The sequence below is a fragment of the Oreochromis aureus genome, linkage group 9 (assembly GCF_013358895.1).
Source record: "Oreochromis aureus strain Israel breed Guangdong linkage group 9, ZZ_aureus, whole genome shotgun sequence".
Classification (NCBI taxonomy): domain Eukaryota; kingdom Metazoa; phylum Chordata; class Actinopteri; order Cichliformes; family Cichlidae; genus Oreochromis; species Oreochromis aureus.
In genome coordinates this window covers 24,757,653-24,777,034 of record NC_052950.1, presented here as the reverse complement: position 1 = coordinate 24,777,034, position 19,382 = coordinate 24,757,653, and the positions used below count along the sequence as shown (strand labels likewise).

General features: G+C 42.7%; 2 protein-coding genes across 7 annotated transcripts in view; one reads left to right on the top strand and one right to left on the bottom strand.

Moving 5' to 3' along the window:
• Positions 1 to 328: 328 nt before the first annotated feature.
• Positions 329 to 6,540, top strand: pdss1 (prenyl (decaprenyl) diphosphate synthase, subunit 1). The gene is made up of 11 exons (XM_031745791.2): positions 329 to 519; positions 1,455 to 1,504; positions 1,634 to 1,766; positions 2,490 to 2,620; positions 2,766 to 2,907; positions 2,988 to 3,099; positions 3,185 to 3,294; positions 3,401 to 3,481; positions 3,589 to 3,702; positions 3,820 to 3,900; positions 5,466 to 6,540. The coding sequence occupies exons 1-11, from the start codon at positions 358 to 360 to the stop codon at positions 5,604 to 5,606; spliced, it is 1,257 nt and encodes a 418-aa protein (XP_031601651.2). The 5' UTR covers positions 329 to 357; the 3' UTR covers positions 5,607 to 6,540.
• A 65-nt stretch (positions 6,541 to 6,605) lies between these two features.
• The window catches only part of abi1a (abl-interactor 1a), a 50,960-nt gene continuing 38,183 nt past the window's right edge, over positions 6,606 to 19,382 (bottom strand). Inside the window, exons 6-11 of one of the 6 annotated variants that reach the window (XM_039617245.1) lie at positions 16,528 to 16,628; positions 15,005 to 15,133; positions 11,888 to 12,136; positions 10,416 to 10,502; positions 8,666 to 8,851; positions 6,606 to 8,576 (exon numbers count right to left, since the gene is read on the bottom strand). In XM_039617245.1, the coding sequence (XP_039473179.1) occupies positions 8,401 to 8,576; positions 8,666 to 8,851; positions 10,416 to 10,502; positions 11,888 to 12,136; positions 15,005 to 15,133; positions 16,528 to 16,628 (928 nt within the window). In that variant the 3' untranslated portion in view covers positions 6,606 to 8,400. The remainder of the gene's footprint in view (positions 8,577 to 8,665; positions 8,852 to 10,415; positions 10,503 to 11,887; positions 12,137 to 15,004; positions 15,134 to 16,527; positions 16,629 to 19,382) is intronic. The other 5 variants (XM_039617246.1, XM_039617247.1, XM_039617249.1 and 2 more) reach the window with 5 other exon arrangements.

The window sequence follows — 19,382 nt, the reverse complement described above, 5'->3', positions numbered from 1 at the left end:
ACCGTATACCTGTAAATAACGATAGGGTAATTTTAGTTTTTACGTTAGTTTATTATTACATATTACACCCCAAATAATAATAAAGTGTCATGAAAAGGCGAGAGCTAGCTTAGCTGTTAGCAACCCAGCAACTAGCCTCATCCCAGACATCTGTATATTATCTGAAGACGAGCTTGAAGACATTTTCCAGCACTAGCTTGAGGTATGTATACCTAAATTATTGCGCATTTACTCTTTCCATCATTTCCTGCCTTCTGCTGCTCCTCGTTATGAGACGTCACCGGATATTCCTTTACTCTTTTTCCGGTTCACGTTGCGATATGTAACTTCCGATGCATGCTGTAAACCTAAGGTAACATGGCGGGGCCGTGGTGGAGGCAATGCCCGAGGTTGACTACGGGCTGCACGGCCACGACTATATTAGAAAATTTGTGGCACTTGAAGGGCAGGCCTGTGTCTTCCTCCGCCTCTGCATCCTTGTTGAGCCGGGCTTCCTGCATCTCCAGGCCGGAAACCAGGGTGAGTTTGCGGTTAATAAAAAGCTGGAACCGGCATGGAGGACTTTTCAAAACCAGGAAGGTCATACACTGCAGAGTGGTGGTTTAGAGCAGCGGTCCCCAACCTTTTTTGCGCCACGGACCGGTTTATGCCCGACAATATTTTCACGGACCGGCAATGAGGTGTCGCGGATGAATACAACAAAATAAAACTAGTGCCGGTACCGAAAAAAAGAAGATTTATTCATAACACACGTGAAAAGACCCAGGAAAACCGAGTTAACGATAAAACGATAACAAAATAACGTTGAAAACCGATAAAAACCCTGAAAACCATACATTTCACACCTGAGCCTCAACTCTCGCGGCCCGGTACCAAACGACTCACGGACCGGTACCGGTCCGAGGCCCGGGGGTTGGGGACCGCTGGTTTAGAGGCAATGCCCACTTCTGCTTTATTCCACTATCTGTCATATCCCATGCCAGTGAAACTTTATTTCCATTCGTCAGTAAAGAGAATTTTACATCTGTGTGTTTAAATGAAATGATTGGTGACTTGTTGAGCTCATAAAGGTTGAGACTTCCTGCTTGCACGTAAGCTGTCTTTGACTTGGCCAGCTGCCTGCCTCAGTTGCACTTCATTCATTCATTCATTTATTCGACATTGACCCACATGTGCAAGACTTCAGTTATATGAAATGTAACACCTGCATTTTAAACAGAAAATAATGTTTCTATCTAGTATCAATCCCAGTTACTGTGAGCATTCTTGATTTTATTGTTCCTATGTTAAGTTAATGCACCCAGGGCTTAAAATCTGGGTCCATAAATAACTGATCCCGTGTAGGTTTAAAATTGTTTAATAACAACTAACTCCAGGGTACTGGAGCCTCTGCAAACCTGATGAGCTGCACATGCCTGAGCTCATCTTTGTTATGATCTCATTTTCAATTTCAGCCGCCAACAGGTGCACAGATAAACATGAAAGCAGGAAACTTTCTAATCAGGTGAGTTGTTAGGTAGTCCAGCTAAGTAGTGATTTTTAGAATTTTATTTATTGATATATTTGAGGAGATTGCGCATTTCAAATCACACGTTCAGTTTCAGCATAAATATTTGCATATCTTTCTTCCCAGACACCAGTCACGGTTGCTGCTTCCAACACTACAGTCCTGCTGTTGCAGGGCGACACACAGTGACACAAAGCCCAAGGACCCCTTCACGTTAGCCCAGAAAGACTTGACGAGTTTATATGACGACATCAGAAAAGTAAGTCTTGTTGATGTTTACAGAGATCAATCCAATTTAGCTTTCAAATAGAATAGTTGTGCTGAAGCAACTGTCGTGCATTATAAACAGAAACTATTATTCTGTTTCGTGTTGCATCCATTTCTCTGGTCACTTCTCGAAAAGTAACAGCTTTACTTCAGTTCACATTTATTAGTTTTTCAACCCAATTTTAAGGTTGAACAAATCAGTAGTTAAATCCAGATGTTTGCATAGCATGCACTTTATCTTTAATGCAGTTAGGATTCATTCACTAATACTGGGAGGTTTTTACCTTTTAAAAAGAAAACTCCTTGAGATCACAGTTGTTGTGAACTTGTGCTATATTGAATACATTGAAATTGATTTGTATAACATCAGTTGTATAGGACTTTTCTATATTGGGCTCCACACACTACTTATTAACCAACAAGCCTGTTAGCTTTCCCATTCAACTGTGAATTTCTCCTTGAACCAGTCTGCCTCACCTCTCACCCGCCAACAGAGCAAAGCCACACCCTTCTTTCACAATAGGGGTTTTAAGCTGCTAAAGAACGAAGAGAAATACTAAAAGGAAGTCTGTCTGAGACATTTTTGCAATGGCTGTGACAAATTAATAAAGGCTGTTGGGTCGGTTTCCTGCCCTGTGGTGATAGGCAGATTTCTTTCTGCACAGCAGTTGATTATGGCGGAAATAAAACGCATGCTTTTTACTGTCCTTTACAGGAGCTGTTTGTCTCCAAAGTAGAGCTGAAATCTCTCTGTGAATACTATTTCGATGGCAAGGGGAAGGCCATCCGACCAATGATAGTGGTCCTGATGGCTCGCGCCCTTAACATCCACAGCGACAGAGCCGGGTAAACGACCCTAAACTCAGTTGTATTTTACTCTGCAACACACTGGTCAGAGTCCTGATTGCACCGTGCCTCTTGACAAACTCTTATGTTTCAGATAATTGCATCTGACTTCCTCCTGTTTGCTGTCTGCGTTTGTCCACTGTAGAGATTTGCTCCCAGGGCAGAGGGCCATCGCTATGATCTCTGAAATGATTCACACTGCCAGCCTGGTGCATGATGATGTCATAGATGGATCGGATAAGCGAAGAGGGAAGAGAACAATTAATGAAGTGTGGGGTGAAAAAAAGGTAAGGGAGATAAAATCATTTGGTCTGATATGTTTTTCCAAACCATCCGTTCGTTTATCATTCGGCCTCCTCTCTTCCAGGCTATCTTAGCCGGAGATTTCATCCTCTCGGCTGCCTCAATGGCCTTGGCTCGTATCGGTAACATCACAGTGGTAAAAGTTTTATCTCAGGTCATAGAGGACCTGGTGCGAGGTATGTCGCGACACGATGAGCCGAGAACCAGCATGCAGAAGAACTGGCTGGAAGAATGCATTTACATATAGCCTTGCGATTGCAGGTGAATTCATGCAGTTGGGTTCCAAGGAGAACGAGAACGAGCGATTCAAACACTACCTCGAGAAGACCTTCAAGAAGACAGCGAGTCTTATTGCAAACAGTTGTAAAGCAGTATGTACGTTCTGTCTTCACATAAATAGCAGAGAGATGGAGAAAAGCCTCGTTTACTGCACTTTTAATGTTTTTTTCATTGACTGTCTGCTCTTTTTCATTTAAGGTTTCCATTCTGGTAAACTCTGATCCTGAAGTGCATGAAATAGCGTACCAGTATGGGAAGAATGTTGGCATTGCATTTCAGGTACCGGCTGTTAAGCAAAGCGTCGCCCTCAGTGATGAGCAAATATCAGTAATGATTTAATTTGCACAGTAGTTCTATGTAATAAGGCGGTTTGTTTTGTCCTGTAGTTGGTGGATGATGTTTTGGACTTCACATCTGGAGCCAGTCAGCTGGGGAAGCCCGCAGCGGCCGATTTGAAATTGGGTTTGGCTACTGGTCCGGTCCTGTTTGCTTGTCAGCAGGTGAGACATCGCCACGATCGCTATTAGTCAGGACATGCAGACAAACTGTGCACCACTAGCTAAACGAGATGGACTGCAAACTGTCTATAGTCAGTTTTTATCCGTTTGTCATTTCAGTTTCCTGAGCTTCATGCAATGATCATGAGACGTTTTGCCTCCAAAGGAGACGTAGATCGAGCCTGGCAGTACGTCCTTCAGGTATGACCCGTAATGCACCATAAGTAAAAGCCTTAAAGGTCCAACCAAAAGAAGTGCTCTCTTAATAAAATTGATATTAAAAAACATAAATGAAATCATGAGAAATGAGCTTCTTAAAAGTCATGACGCATGCATGTTGACATAGATTTTTTTTTTTTTATAATAAAACACTGTACATACATTTCTCAAGAAGTGTTTTATTGTGTACAAATAAAGAGCAGAGAGAGATCTAAAAGCAATGCTAAGAACTTTACCTAGTCTGAAGTGTTGCTCGGACTGTAGGTCAAGGTCTAACAATCTGCACTCTGAAACTAACGTTGTCAGGATGGTTTTATAGAGTTTTCGAAATGCATTTAAAAATCCAAAGGAGAAGTCTCATTTACAGAAGTAGTCAAACTCACTCGGTACTCTGGCGTAAACTGTGTGAGCACAGATCACACCTGGATTTGTGCAGATCCTCCAAGGCTTGGTCAGATTAGATGGGAAAGTGCTTAAACTGTCATCTTCAGGGTCTCTTGTCAGATGTTCTTTGGGCTTTAGATCTGGGATTTGGCCGAATCACTCAAAGACAGAGACTTGTCCCAGGGCGTCCCTTAGAGAGGGATCAGTCCTGATTATTAAAAACGGTATGGAGTGCCTTGGTCAAGGACATTTTCTGAAGAAATAATTTAATCCGGTCTTACTTGTGCTTTAAGGTGAACTCGCTTCCTTTATTCTTTTATGAATTTCTCCTTCCTCCATTATTGCATGATGCTGCCACATCGTATTTTACCATAGGGTTGGTATAACCAGGTTATGAACAGTGCCTGCTGTAATATTTAATCATTCACAAAAGGCTGCAAAACTGTAACCAGAAGTAGGTGTTTAGTAAACGAAGCTGAGCTCTGCGTGACAAAAAGGCAGTTGTCAGTGATTGTAGTGTTTTATTGTTGATAGCAGAGCCAGAGCCGACTTATCAGCAAGCTGATATTATCATCCAGTATTAGCTATTTGCTGACAGTATCAGCATTTATAGCTGTTGATAAATTACTTTTTTTTTTTTTAAAGGATAGAAGAACTGTCCTTCGACCATGTTATGAGTGGCAGATGCCAGTTGCCAGCTCACTGGTTGAGCAGGTGCCCATATGCCCTATGGCTGAAATGCAGCGGCCCGGGTTCACATCCAACCTGCAGCCTTTTGCTGCGTGACTTCTTCTTCATGTCTTCTCTTCACCGCTAACCGATCACTAAAGAAAAAAGACCCGCCTAAAAAGCAAAAAAATCATAAAAATAAAAAAATCTGTGCATTAAAGTTATGTAGTTTCTCCACCAGAGGGAGCTCTGCAGCTTCTCTGTTGACAACAGTTTGGAATCCACAAACTCACAACCAGCTGATCCAAGCAGACTCATTTAGATAAATAAATAAATTATAAATGTTAGGGAAACTGTTCAAAATATTTAGAAAAAAAAGTATCGGTATTTTTTTTTTTGTAAATTACCACATATCTGTATTGGTCAGTCTTAAAAATCCGATATAGGTTAAAAAATTAAAAACTTTAATAATGTGAGTGCTCCTTCTGTTTTAGAGCAATGGTGTGCAGCAGACCAACTACCTGGCCCAGCACTACTGCAAAGAAGCCATCAGGCAGATCAGTAGGCTCAGGCCATCCCCAGAGAGAGACGCCCTCATCAGGCTCACAGAGATGGTGCTAACCAGAGACAAATGATCCTCCTCTGCTGGGCTTCTCTTCAGGCAGCTACTCCAGGGGAGAAAAGCAATTTACCTGCCACCTTTAAGTCCTTAGACCAGCAGGGTTGGACAAAAATAGCAAGGGAGGCAACAGGAGTTTGGTTTGGATGGACCTCTGGTGCTGATTTGAGTGCCAACTCTGGCTTAACGTGGCAGCCGGCTGGTTTAACAGAACAAAACGGCAAGCAGGGGTCTCTGAACTGAATCGTGGCGCTTTCCTCTTGACTTGAGGTTTGGTATTAAGGATGCACTGATTTATTTTTTTTATTTTTTGGGCCCATTCTGATGTTTAAAATTTTAGCTTGACTGATACCTGATGCCAATGCCAATATTTATTTTGTTGTTGATAACAAGAATCATCATAAAAAGAAGAATTTTAAAATTTTTCAGCTCCTCCTCAAACGGTCTTAGAACATTTCACAGGACAAAGTTGGTGCGACACAACAAATGTAACCAGATTTGTTGAAAGCCCCAAACCAGGCCGTTAAATCCGTGCATCCTTACGAAGCGCAAGTAAACTTGATATTTAGGCAAATTGTGATGTTTGAGTTCCGTACAGGAAACATATGATATGTAAATGAATAATTACAACTGAAAACTGCAGCTGAACCCTTCACTGCTTACAGTACTGTAACTGCAAAAGCCTCCCGTGGCTCAGACTAGCCGACTGTGAGCGAACAGTTTGTTACACGCTGGTCCTGAGCTGTGACGGAGGCGTTGCAACATCTGTGTAATTCCAAATGAGAAGGAAGTGCATCGTTGTGTACTCGCTTGGATCCGTCCTCACCTCAAAGGCCAATCAGTCACATGTCTTTCTTTATATGGTTACTTCTGTGATGCAAAGTGTCCTGTAACGACCACGGCCTTAACATCTGCAATGACTGTGCGCTCAATAAACCAACTGCTTTATTTTTTTTTTTACATTTCATTCAAGCCGAAGCTTTGGTTCCTTGTCAAAAGTCATGACACATGCATATTGTACATAGATTTGTTTATTATAAAACACTGTACATAAATTTCTCAATCAACATTTTATTATGTACAAATGAAGGGCAGCGAGAGATCTATGATGAAACTGAGCTGGAAATAAAAGAAACTGGGTGAAAGGTGACCACAGCAGGTAGCGGTTTAACACTGCATTTGGAGGTCATAGATGACAGAACCAGCATGAAAAAGTACAAGATGATGATTCTTATACCTGAGAGACACCTACGTATGGACTGGCTGATTTATACTGGAGTTATCATATTATGTACACCCGTGCAGCCCAGAGGATTACACGTTCCTAGCATTCAGCGCGGTCTTTGAACCCAGACAGGGCCAGTGGTGCTTTGAGAAGACCGAGGAGGTACTAGTTGCTTAAATGGTCTACGTTATCACATGTGAATTGTCACGTGGCAGTTTTGGGGCAGGACGATTCCAGTCTCAGGTGACAAATTGCAGGAAGTGTTTGCCAGGCCAACAGAGGGGTTAAAACAATTTTCAGGTTTCATGATGGTGATGAGATCTGGTGACTCCAAAGGGCATAATCACAGTTTTCATACACAAATGATCCAGTGACCCCTCTGTGCCCCAGGATGGAGTATTAGCAACCTAGAAAGGGTTAGAAATGTTTCAACACTTAGTAAGAAATAAACCCTGTGCTGTTGTTGTGGTAGTCCTCATCTTTACTTTGCTAAAATTGTAGTACAGAGGTTCAGAAGCAGGGCACACAAGACAAGGTTTGAGAACCTAAACAGTCCCTTCACGTTAAGGCTGGGGGGGGTCACGGCTTCATGTTTTTCCTTTAATTTGTCACCCATTTGCACAGGAATGCTATTCCTGACAGTCACTGAAAGATCTTCCACATTTTCTGCATATAAAATTAACAGTGAATCCTAAAATGCTCCATAATAAGCCAAAAATGGATGGAATGTCTTCTCTTGCTTTAGATGAACCCAAATTCATGAGAAAGCTTCAACTTCAATTTTTAAAAAAAGGAGATAAAAGGGACGAGCCTGTCATTTACTTTAGAGTTAAAAAAAAAAAGTGATTTCAACAGTGTAATAAAAAAAGCAAAGGTGTATACATTTACAACATAATGGAAGCATAATGGCAATAAACTTAAAATTACATTAGATCTCAAAAAATTTTGCATGCTTCGACGCTGAGAATGATTTTCCCGCAGTAAATTTTCTTTTTCCTTTGAAATACGATTTACAGTATTTATTTGCGAATCACCAACCGTCCATCTGTCATTTACAGAGTTGAGGAGGAGGAGGGCGGCATCACTAATGAAAAGCATCATATGATCGACATTCACTGAATTTACATTACAGAACCCCCCCCTTCCCTCCCGGAGTGGCTGCAGCTCGGATTATGTACAACCAACAGTACAAACACTTCCAATGAAGGTGCTTACGTTACATTTTTATTTGTTCCATCAAAACCTAAAAACTCTTGTTCACAAAGATTTTTGTTCAGGCAAGATCTCACCGTACATCCTTCAACTGTGTGAGCGTGTGCAGTCCAATTCATTAAAAAAAAAGTTTATTTTACATATTCCTTAAATGTTCCCCACCTGTCCATAACACCAAAATTAACTAAATAGATATACCTTTGTAATTTTATTTGCAATCAGTAAGGGAAAAAACATTCCGTCATATCAAAAGAAAAAGGGCGGCGGGGGATCACATGGTTATGCATCTCGGGAGTCAGATTTCTGCCGTCAGTCTCTCAGTGGATCGTGATATGACTGAATAAATATGCTGTACTTTAACTGAAAGGTCCCTTCAGTCGGCGTAGTGCATGATGGACTCCACGTAGTTGCCGGGGAAGAGGCCGGTGGTGCCGTTGCACACGCCTTCGAACCAGCCGTCGTCGTTCTTTTTGATGACGTAAATGATGGCGCCTTCCATGAAACTCAGCTCGTCGTCCTTGTCCTTGGCGTAGTCGTAGATTGCCACCACTGCGAACAGGAAGGGAAAAGGTTTGCTCTTGGACTCGGTACCCAACGGGAGGACTTCGCCTGCAAATAATTAGAAACGTTAAGCAAACCTTTCTCGATGTAGCTCTTGGGAGCCCACTGGGGGTCTCCGTCGGCGTAGGGGTCGTTGTAGTGCACGACTGCGGCGTCTTCCTCCTCGTAATCCACTGGAGGAGGCGGCGGAGGCGGTGGCGAGTCGTCAAACATGGGCATGTCATCCGGAGGAGGAGGGGGAGGAGGAGTAGGAGTATCTGCAACTATTGAACGGACATCAAAAGTGAGACTATCATTTTGGTTGGAGTCACAAGATGGCGTTGGTGATAGAGGTGGCGGCGGTGGGAGAATCGTGCATAATAAATAAATCAAGGCATGCAAAGTTTGTCTGACAATCAAGCAGGCTGCAAGGCTTCTCACAAATGACATGCCGTGTGTGTGTGTGTGTGTGTGTGTGTGTGTGAACCTCTCAAGTGGCTCATGTAGTTTGTGCTCTTGTTGAAGCTTTGAACGTCGCTTCACATGCATATGCAGAAAAAAGGACACCTATATATCATTTATGAGCACTTAGATAATGAAAAATACACTCCAAGTCATGCCATTTAGTAGGTTAGAGCTGAGGGCATCCACTCCGGGACAAGAAAAGGTATGAAAACGTATACAGACTGCATCTGACACTATAACAAACTGAAAATATGACGCCATACTGTCTAGAATATACAGTTAAAGTGTTGGATGCTGACATTAAACACGGTCAACAGGGTCACTGTTTGCTAAATTCTCTGCTTGGTGTCAAAAAGATGGAATTTCCTTACATGGGTATATCAGGCACACCTCATCCATCTGACTCTGAGGTTTACAGTAGATACAATTTCATTTTTGAGACCAACAGCACCCAAAAGCCAAGGCAGGTGTGTGTGTGTGTGTGTGTGTGTTACTTCAAATTGAGCTCACTGGCACGTCTGCCTAATATTGGTGAGACCAAATCAGACCAGACGGTTACTACAGTTTCTGTGCAGAAGTTTTGCAAATACAACATAGATACCAGGGTTTGTTTAAGAATCATGTTAACACTTACAAAATGTTCTTATGTGTGTAAAAGCAGTCGAGAGTAACAGCAGCTTATTTAACGGTGTTTAGTGTGTACATTAAGGTCTGAATTTTGCCTTGACAACAAGAAATTATGCAGAAGGTCATTTTCTGGTCCCTGTAGGGACCCACAAGTGCCAGGTTCTGTTTAAGGAAGCCAGGCGAGGGGCATCCAATCAAAGAAATGGCTTTTGAGTTAATTGTCAGCTAAAATGCTTTGCTTATAACAAAGTGTGAATTAAGGAGTTTCAATACAGGCCACTATAAAATAAATAATTTGTTGTATCAGCAAATTATCCAGAGCTATTCTAGTGAAGTTTACCATTAATATATTAGTTCCCTTTTAGTAAATGAGCATATGGCAGATTTTGGACCAGAGGGGACAGCAGAGAATCCCATCTTATGTGCTCATGCTCTGTGGTGACCTTTGGCACGTTTTACCCTAAACATTATCAATGACTTTAGCGTAACTCTATAGTGCTACAAGTACTGTGTATTATACCTCTATAGTAGTGTAGATTTGTAGCTGCAGAAATAAACTAAATTATAAGTTGCCTAATAGATGCTTAAATAATGAGTGGAATCTAGTAAGACTCAGTTCAGTTTTGGAAGAGGACGGTATTAATGGCTCTGAACAGACAGGATGAACACACAGTGCATGCTCAGTGTTCTGAGAGTTGGAACAGTTGGCGCAGATAACGAGGAAAGTGCTGTGTGTGTCTTAGCCTCTTCACTTACTGCTCTCCTGCATCCTGGCCACAAAGCCAGTCAGAGGTATCTGTGGAGTCAGCTGGGGCATGGGGGGAGGAGGAGGAGCGACAGACACTGAAAGCCAGCGGAGAAAAAGGCAGGAAGGCCGACAGAGTGAGCATCAGAGAAGGAGAAAAAGACAAAGCCCATCAGTCACCAAGAAAGACAGTTCAGGGTCCAACCCAACCCCCAAGCAAACAACAGTCAACACAGACACACTGCAAGAACTGGGAGCGTGAAAACATCTAACAAAAGCACAGTTAAGCACTATACTGGAAGACTGATTGTTTAAATAAATGATCAACATATTTTTTTTCTTCTATTTGATAGAGATCATAGATCAGATGCAAACACGTGCTGAAAAGTTCAGCGACATCTGCAACTGTGATGAGATTCACATATCACGGGATCATTTGAGCAAGAGGATAAAAAGCAGATTATGTTTGATTTCTGTCGATCAGACCGTTTCCACTAAATCGAAAAAAGGGGGACTTCTAATAGCCACAAGGGGGCAGTATTTGCTTTAGATGTCTCATCCTGAACTCATGGGAAGCAACTCCCTTCAGACCGGTTGTAATAATGTTAAGACTACTTTAGATTCTCATGTTAGAGTTTTCCTCAGATCACATGATCAATTTTAGGTTAAATGCTGTGAATAAGTAGTAGTCAGAGACCAGTGTTTCAGAAAATGCCACTGTTAGGCTTCAGGCAATGACAAAGCTACAAGGAATCTGCAGATGTGCAAGAAAGACCACATGCGAGGTGTAAATTCTCTCTGAATGAAGTGTTTGGAACGGAACGGGCACATGTGCACATCTGGAGGTCATCTGGCTTGCACTGTGATCTGTATAAATGGGATCCATACAGCGTGAAAAGGCCACCTAACTGTTCCTGCTATCTCAAGCTGCAAGTCTACCCTTTAAAAAGAGATTTAAAAATCAATGATGCCTGTGCTTTGCCTTTATTTTCTTGACCCCACCTAATAAATCTGTGCAAAGAGATCCCTTAGCAATATAGGCGTAATTGAAGTGAGGTTAACAGCTGACCTAACTAAACTGCAGTACAATACACAGCCAGTAAACTTTGCCTAAGTTTTTACAAGATGCCAAAGACTGTGACTCTGCACTGCTAGCCAACATTGATTGCCTGCACTGCATCTGTGTACGAATCCAAGGATGAGGCATTCTGCATCAATACTAAAGATGTCCCACAGTTGGATAAAAAGCCTTAACCTGCACTTTCAGATTAAAAAGAAACGTCAATAGTTCTGTGAAAAACTCGGCCTGACCTTCAGAAAGCACTGATTTACTTGCAAATATAAAATATAAAGTTTTGGTGTGTGGCTACAAAGGTTAGCTCGCTTTGGGTGCATGATTTGGGAAGAATGTGAGGTTGTGTGTCCTTCGGTGACAGCTCTGGATCTAGAAAGCAGTTGGGAGCTGGAGACAAGAGGGCCTTACTTGAGTTCTGACCATAGCCAGGAGTGCCTCCATTAATATGAGGCTGCTGTTGCTGCTGCTGCTGCTGCTGTTGTTGCTGCTGCTGCTGCAAGGAGAACTGCGAAGTGACCGACGGCGCCCGCCGGTAGGTGCCCGTGGCCGAAACCATAGAGACAGAGGAGTTGGAAGAGTTGTGCCGCGAAATCTGCCGCGAGATGGTTCCAAACTGGGACATTGGAGCGGGTCCCAGACCAGGTCCAGGGGCCACAGCTAGAAACACCCAAAGACGGGGAGGAAAGAGAGGAAAGCCAAGCAGGGTAGCAAAGGAGGGAAGGAGGTTGGAAATGAGAGGGAAGGGGGAAACCAACCAAAACATGAATCATCAACACCGTGTGAGATAACATGAGCTTTTAAATTCTGATCAGAGCCCCCTGCCTATTAAAAAAATGTTAAAGTTAGTCAACACAAGTCAGAGGAAGCAGGTGATCTTGGGGAAGCAACAGAGATTGTAATTTGATTATAAAAGTAAGACACTTCATGAAGAGTTTCATCAACAAGTTATCTTAAATGTAGCTTTCTTAGACAAGAAGGAAAGGAAGGATCGATTGAGGAATAAGAGCGCAGCAACAGAACAGATGGATCCTGCAGGTTTGTGCTGAAGCAACAATTTAAAACAGGGATTTCAAACTCATTTTATATGGCACGCTTTGATGTGAAGTGAGCTGGACCAGTGAAACTGCATGATAAATGTATGAAGTAAACAAAAGGAAACAATAGTTCATTGGTCAGGGTGTCCTGTAAGTATAGATTTAGAATATGAAGCTTTCATTGATTCACTTTGGTGTAGTATAGATGGCAGTGGGTGGGTGTGCGGGGGATCTTTATCAACAGGAACAACTGTAAAACTTAAGAAAAAACAGTTCAAAATCTTTGCCCTTCCTTCACATTTTCTTAAGTTGTCAACGATGCAGAATGGAGTCTTTACAAGGCCGATTCAGGCCCGCGGGCCGTATGTTTGACACGGTTTAAAAGATTGCAGGTAGCATTTAGGATTACGTGCATCACTACACCGCCCATCAAAGAATAACTGAAGCATCTCTGAACAACAGCTTTAAAAAAAAAACAAAGACCTATTTGAAGATTGAAGCAATGTGTGCGGCTGTGGGCGACAAAAATAGAGAGGGCGAGGAGGGGTTTAAGTTTTTTTTCTGCCTTTCTTTCTTCTGCTCGAGCATTTCCTGTTCACATTTCTAGATAATATACATCCTCTCGGGAGAGATAGGAATGGGTGGGACCAGAGGAAGTAAAGATTCAGAGGAAAACAACCACAAATAAACTTCGCTATAGTGTCACCAGCGGAATAATTATAAGTGGAAAATAAAGAGACTTGTGATGTTCAGAGGATAAAATGTGCACATTTCTCGGTCACAAAGATTACCGGAGTCGATGAGCGAAGAGCAGCTGCTGCACAGGCTTAGACACTTACCGGTGGACACCGATGAAACAGCTGGATGCTTTTCAGCTTTACAGAGCTCGGACTCTAAATCAATCCCAGCATCAGGAATCTGTGATTCAGAGGCCGTGTAAATTAAAGCTACATCAGGCACTGCTGAGTATCTGAAGCACCCAAATGGCTGGCTGAATGGTTTGGGGAGTCCATTACCCTGAAATCATTATGTGGCATTTGCTGTGGCTCAAACAGTCTCCATATTGAGTCACTGCTTTACTTTCTACCAGTAAAACTCATTAGCATCTCTGAATTCAGCTCACCCACTCTCTAAGCCTGTTGCAAAGACGCATTGAGCACAGTGTTCAATAAAAGGCAACTAATTACATAAAAACATAACAGGGTTTCCAATAAATCAGGTTTAGAGGGACAACTTAGCTTTAAATGTACTACATGTGACGTGTTGTTTGAGCCCTCAGTCTACCAATGCTGGTGCAGCAATTGTAATTTTAAAAGTTAGGCCCAATAGGAATGTTTTACTTTTTATACTACATCTGTCTAAACAGACCGCACCCTGCATCAGCAAGTTATCTTTAGCTTTGTCTGCTGATGGGTGAACATTTACAGTAACAACCAATCTTTTTTTGCAACTTTGCAAAAATAGTTGTTCTCTTTCATCACAGACTATGATCACAGCTAATGCACACGCAAATAGAAAGTAGCAGCGTTGCGGCACAGAGACGACAGGCTGACAATCAAATGGGGAGATTTAAAGATGCAAACTCATCTCAAATCGGAGCCAAGCCGATTACCAATTAAAAGGGTTAATTATGATACCAGAGTCTGGAATGTCCACAACCAGCTTACAGCTTTAAATGTGAATGAGCTTGAGTTCAGGAAAGTGTTGCCTGATGCAGCTTTAACCACAATCATGTTTTTGGAAATTAAAAAATATCAAATGAGCCACTTACTGTACCTGCAATAGAAGTCTCAAAGTCACATTTCTGTACATCTGTACAGAGTTGAAAAAAAACTTGCATATTTTATTATCCACAACATCTTGAGATTAAAATGTAAAGGACCAATTTAAGAGAAATTACAGGCACTAATTAACTTTAGCCATGCCCTAGGTGACATGAGACTTCTGTATTAACCGATTACACTTCAGTGAAGAAGAGCACCACCACCACCAAAACCACCACCGTGAAGGATTAAGTTAAATGTCACACTGTGCTTAACAGAAGCACGAAACTCTGTCCACACTGCAAGCAACGACAGAGCTGAACAACCCAGAAATCTTTGGCTGACGTGTTTAGTTCAGCGAGTTTCTTGGCTGGGGAAAGCTCGTCATGGCCAACGCTCGTCGAGAGCACAATTAGATTTTTATCTTTCTCTCCCATTTCCTTAATAATGTTTTCTCATTTTGTGAATACTGCTTCAGCCTAAGTGGATGACAGAGAAATCTCTTAGAGAAGATGCGGCTGTTTCTGTTGCTTTATTCTTGATTTTTTTAAAAAGGAAAGCTATGATAAGATATGATAAGAAGACCCTTTGCTTGCAGTGTGCACAGACGGACATCGGCACCCACAGCACCCTTATTTTGTGCATCTCCTCCGTGACACCACGGTGATGATCCGCCATCCAGTCGGCAGAGGTCACACAAGCGGCTCTGGAGCTTCGAGGAATCTCACCTATGGGTGGAGGCGGCGGCGGCGGTGGTGCTGGAGGGCCCATCCCGGCCATGGGAGGAGCAGGTGGAGGTAGAGGAGGAGGGGGTGGGGGAGGCGGAGGGGCTCCCGGGGGAGCAGGCATGGTTGGGACTGAAAGGAGGATTCACGTTAGTGACCATTTAGCGGTGAGGCAGGAGCAGAGCGTGTCCTCGCCGCCTCCTACACCTCTATTACATAACATCATATCAATTTACTTAAGAACCCTCCGGGCCTGGAGGAGCGCTTCGACTTCTCCGAGACGGAGCGCACTTGGACACACTCCTTTGCGGTATGAATCGAGTGTTTCCATGGCGACCAGCTTGCACATCACAGAGAAAGAGAGAGAGAAGGAGTGCTGTGGATAGTCCTGTGCTGCTGGCCTGATCCCGGCGCCGAGGTAAAACAGCTGCTACGTCAACCTACAATACTCCAAACTTAAACGCAGCACCATCACCGCAGTGATCACAGTACAGTGCGACACCACGTGTAGCAGCTCGTCGTGTTACGTGGGCTTTACTGTTTAACTGTAAAGTGTCAGGCCTCACACAGCTTGGCCTATTTACACAGTAGGATAGAGAATCAGCTGTGCTTAGAACACAATGGGGCTCCATAATCCCTGTCTGGTAAACATAGGCTTTGTGATGCACACTCTCTCTATCTGCCAAAAGCGTCATACATTTACACTTTATCAAACTTCATCATATATTCAGATTTTACGCTTAAAAACACTTATTTAAATTCCATTTTTTAGCCATATATTGATTGAGACATGTATGTGTTTAAAGTTTGATTTACAGAGAACACACCATAGACTGTACCTAAAAGATGGACAATTAGTAGCAACAGTGATCTGTCCCAGATGTTCATGAAGTCCAAGGTTGTCACCTTGCATACTGTTTTTATTGTATATTTTACTCTATATAATGATAATGACTTTAAACAAATGAACACTGTTGCATTAGCTATTAGCTAAAACTAATGTATAAGGACACATTCTCATTAGGAGATGTTTACTGAGGTCAAATATCAACTGAGCTGTAGGATCATCTTCTCATTGACTTCTGTGAAACTGGACTCATCTTTAAACAAGAGGAGTCGCCCTCTGGTGACCATTTCTGACCTGGAAGCTACATCCAGACCTTATTTAGTTGAAGTCTATGGTGTGCAGCTTGCCAAACAGCGCAGTCCTGTAGTGTCATCATCTCATTTTAACTGGGTGGAGAAAACACCAGAACTCAAGTGACGACATTCCTGAGGGTTTACACAGATTTCTTACTTATTAAAGCAAATATTTCTCCCTGCATTTCTTATCAAGGTAAGAAAAAGAAAAAAGAAAAAAGAAGCTTGAAAAAAAAAAAAAAAAGACTTTTTTCAGTTTTTTTAAAAAATCTCAGAGGCAAGCTGGCTGCAACAGTAGCCTCACTGAAAAAAATCATCCCATTTTGGACACCGACTGGTTGATTGTTACCGTTTACTGTTTAAGTCACCATCACTGTCAAGCTCACCTGGTCCAGAGTTGGGGATGGAGGGTGTAGGCACGGCGATGGGAATGCCAATTCCACTGCTGCCACTGTTCTCTCTGCTGCCGCTGCCCCCGCTGCTTCCACTGAGGGAGGAGAGAGACAGAAGGAAAAAGAGGACATTGTTTTATTCAGGGCAACCTGCTTAGACTGCACAGCAGGTAACATTGCAGATATAGGGGACTCTTGCTTCTTCGCTGCTTATGTCCCATTTAGAAGTAAAAGGCCGCAAACTCCACATTTTTAAGTAATACTCCAGGGTGACTTTGCTCTTCCACACTTATTCAGTCTATTGGCTTGTTAAGACTGAGCTGCAGGGTGACACACCCAAGTGAAAAAGACATGAGTCACCCTATTGAAGCATTTTTGGTCACAGTCTATCAAAGAAACTGAATAAAAAGTAAATATTCCAGGATTTAAGAGGGTATTTAAGCATTCAGCATGCAAACCACCTTAAAATATCTTACTTGTGACACTCCAATTGCCCCCCAAACACAAATTTACAGTGATCATCATATAGTGTGGATGATAATCACCAACATTAAGCCTTGCTTTGAGAGTAATGGGGGGGAACAGTCACTTTGTTGTACATGATACGAGGCCTTGCCAAACACGTCTAAATGTTCCGCATGATTTATTTTTAGAGAACGAAATAAAAGGAACAAAGACGTGACTGTATAACCGGAACATCAGTCTGCACATCAGTTTAAGCAGGCCACACATAAGCACGCACGCTTAATGTAGCTAGCACACATTTAGTCAGCAGGTTAGTCAGCAGGATTTAAAGATTATTGAAATTTGAATTTATCATACCAACGCACATATTTGTGAATGTTTTCCTACTACACACCCAGTATTATGTGGAATTTGTGTGACTGTAGATTTACTGGTACAGGAATAAGTGTGACGCATGAATTAACGCCTCACACCACTGCATTTATAGCCTGAACAAATCTGCAGTGTCTATCACTGGATGGCTCTTTGTGCGAGTTATTTGTTAGACTAACTGGTGACTAAATTGAGTGTAGATGTGGATGTGACAGTTGTCTCTCTGTGATGAACTGGTGACCTGTGAACTGTGGATCCTGCCTCTCACTCAACGCTGCAGTTAAGAAAAAGGATGTATGGAGTCATGTTAAAGAATGAGGTGAATATTCATTAGCTTTGTTTAAATAACAAAAGCTACAGATAAACAACTTTTTCAACTTCCTGAAATTATAAATCAAATATTTTGATGTGTTGGACTTAAATTTTAAGACATGATGTGTTCCCAGGACCCACCATCACAGGCAATTTTCATATTTTCTTCTGACAAATTATCTACTGTTCTCAAAAAATATTCCACTCGTAATAAATTCATAAAACCAGTACAGTGATGTGGATGCTGTACTGATCTTTTGTGGTAAAGCTAAGCAGAAAAGTGAAGCTGTCGATTTACTGGTCCATCTACCTTCCTGCCCTCACCTACGGTCACGCGATCCGAGCGAAGTATTGGAAATCAGTTTCCTTCAAAAGGTGCCTCGGCTCCCCCTTAGAGATACAGTGAGGAGCTCAGTCATTCAACAGGGACTCTGAGTAGAGCCGCTGCTCCTCCACATTAAAAGTAGTCAGTTCAGGCATCTGACTTGATGCCTCCTGGACACCTCCCAGTAGGCGAGGTATTAGGGGCATGTCCTACTGGGAGAAGGCCCCGGGGAAGACCCAGGACTCGCTGGAAGAGGTGGGCGGTGTGAGAGAAGTCTGGGTTTCTCTGCGCAGGCTGCTGTCGCCGCGACCCAGATATGCGGTAGAAGAAAAATGCATGGATCATAAAACATTTAAAAGGAGATTCTGTGGAAAATCCATGACATAAAATCCTAATAACAAGCATATCTTTAAAAAAAGTATAAAAGACATTGTTTTTACAGACTTGGCTTACAAGTCTCTGTCCATTCCACCCCACATAGAGACAAAGCCTTTATGGGTTGTGTCACAAAAGGCATTTGGCATAACAATTAGCTACGTCAAATATGTGGTGCTACCTGCTCCGCTCTTCTGTCACCCCGTGTGAATAAAGGAGCAACTGAAAGGAGCTTTGATCAGACATAATGTTTTTACTGGATTTCAGCAGCTTTGCCCAGCACTTGGATGCAGGTCATGTGTATGTCAGCTCTGCATTTTCACCCTGTACATGACCCTAAAGCTCATAGATCAATGGCCAGGACAAATAAATCCCTCGTCTCGCTCTTTCGCTATCTCTCGGGCTGGCCTTGATCCTCATTTCTGCTCCAACCCCTCATCCCACCTCTTCTTTTTTTCCCCTGCCGCTTTCATCCTTGTTTTTCAACTGATCCCCCCCTCACCCTTAACCATCCCTTGACCTCTTTCTCTGATCTCTTCATCGCCTGTAAAGTGATTCCCCATTCATCTACCAGAACCCCTTTCTCTCTCATCTCCTCTGATTCCTTCCACCCCGCTGAACCCCTGCTCACTCCCACCTCCCCCACATCCCTTTATCCCCCTTTCCCTTCACCCCTCCTCCCCTCCCCTCTGCCCTCTCCTCCTCTCTGATCTGTGTCAGTCAAGCCCTGGGGGCTCTCCGGGCACAAACAGCGGGAGTTACTCCTCTAAAGGACGATGGTGGCAGTAGGAGCTAACTGTCTGTGACTACAGAGGCTAAACAATATTGTGCCATCCCTCTTTTAAAGTCAACACCCTACCTCCTCATCTCTGTGATTTGGATTTATCCTTTCTAATCCCTCTATAACTTACCGTTCTCTTGCCAACCCATTTATCTCTTCCCCTGCTTTAGCTTTCTTTAGCAGTCTTTGTTTCAAAATGGTGTGAAATAAAAGCAATGA

Coding starts and splice junctions, on each gene's coding strand:
- pdss1 (XM_031745791.2), top strand. CDS start 358: ATGGCGGGGCCGTGGTGGAGGCAATGCCCGAGGTTGACTACGGGCTGC. Junction 520..1,454: donor TCTCCAGGCCGGAAACCAGG/GTGAGTTTGCGG, acceptor TTTCAATTTCAG/CCGCCAACAGGTGCACAGAT. Junction 3,901..5,465: donor CCTGGCAGTACGTCCTTCAG/GTATGACCCGTA, acceptor CTTCTGTTTTAG/AGCAATGGTGTGCAGCAGAC.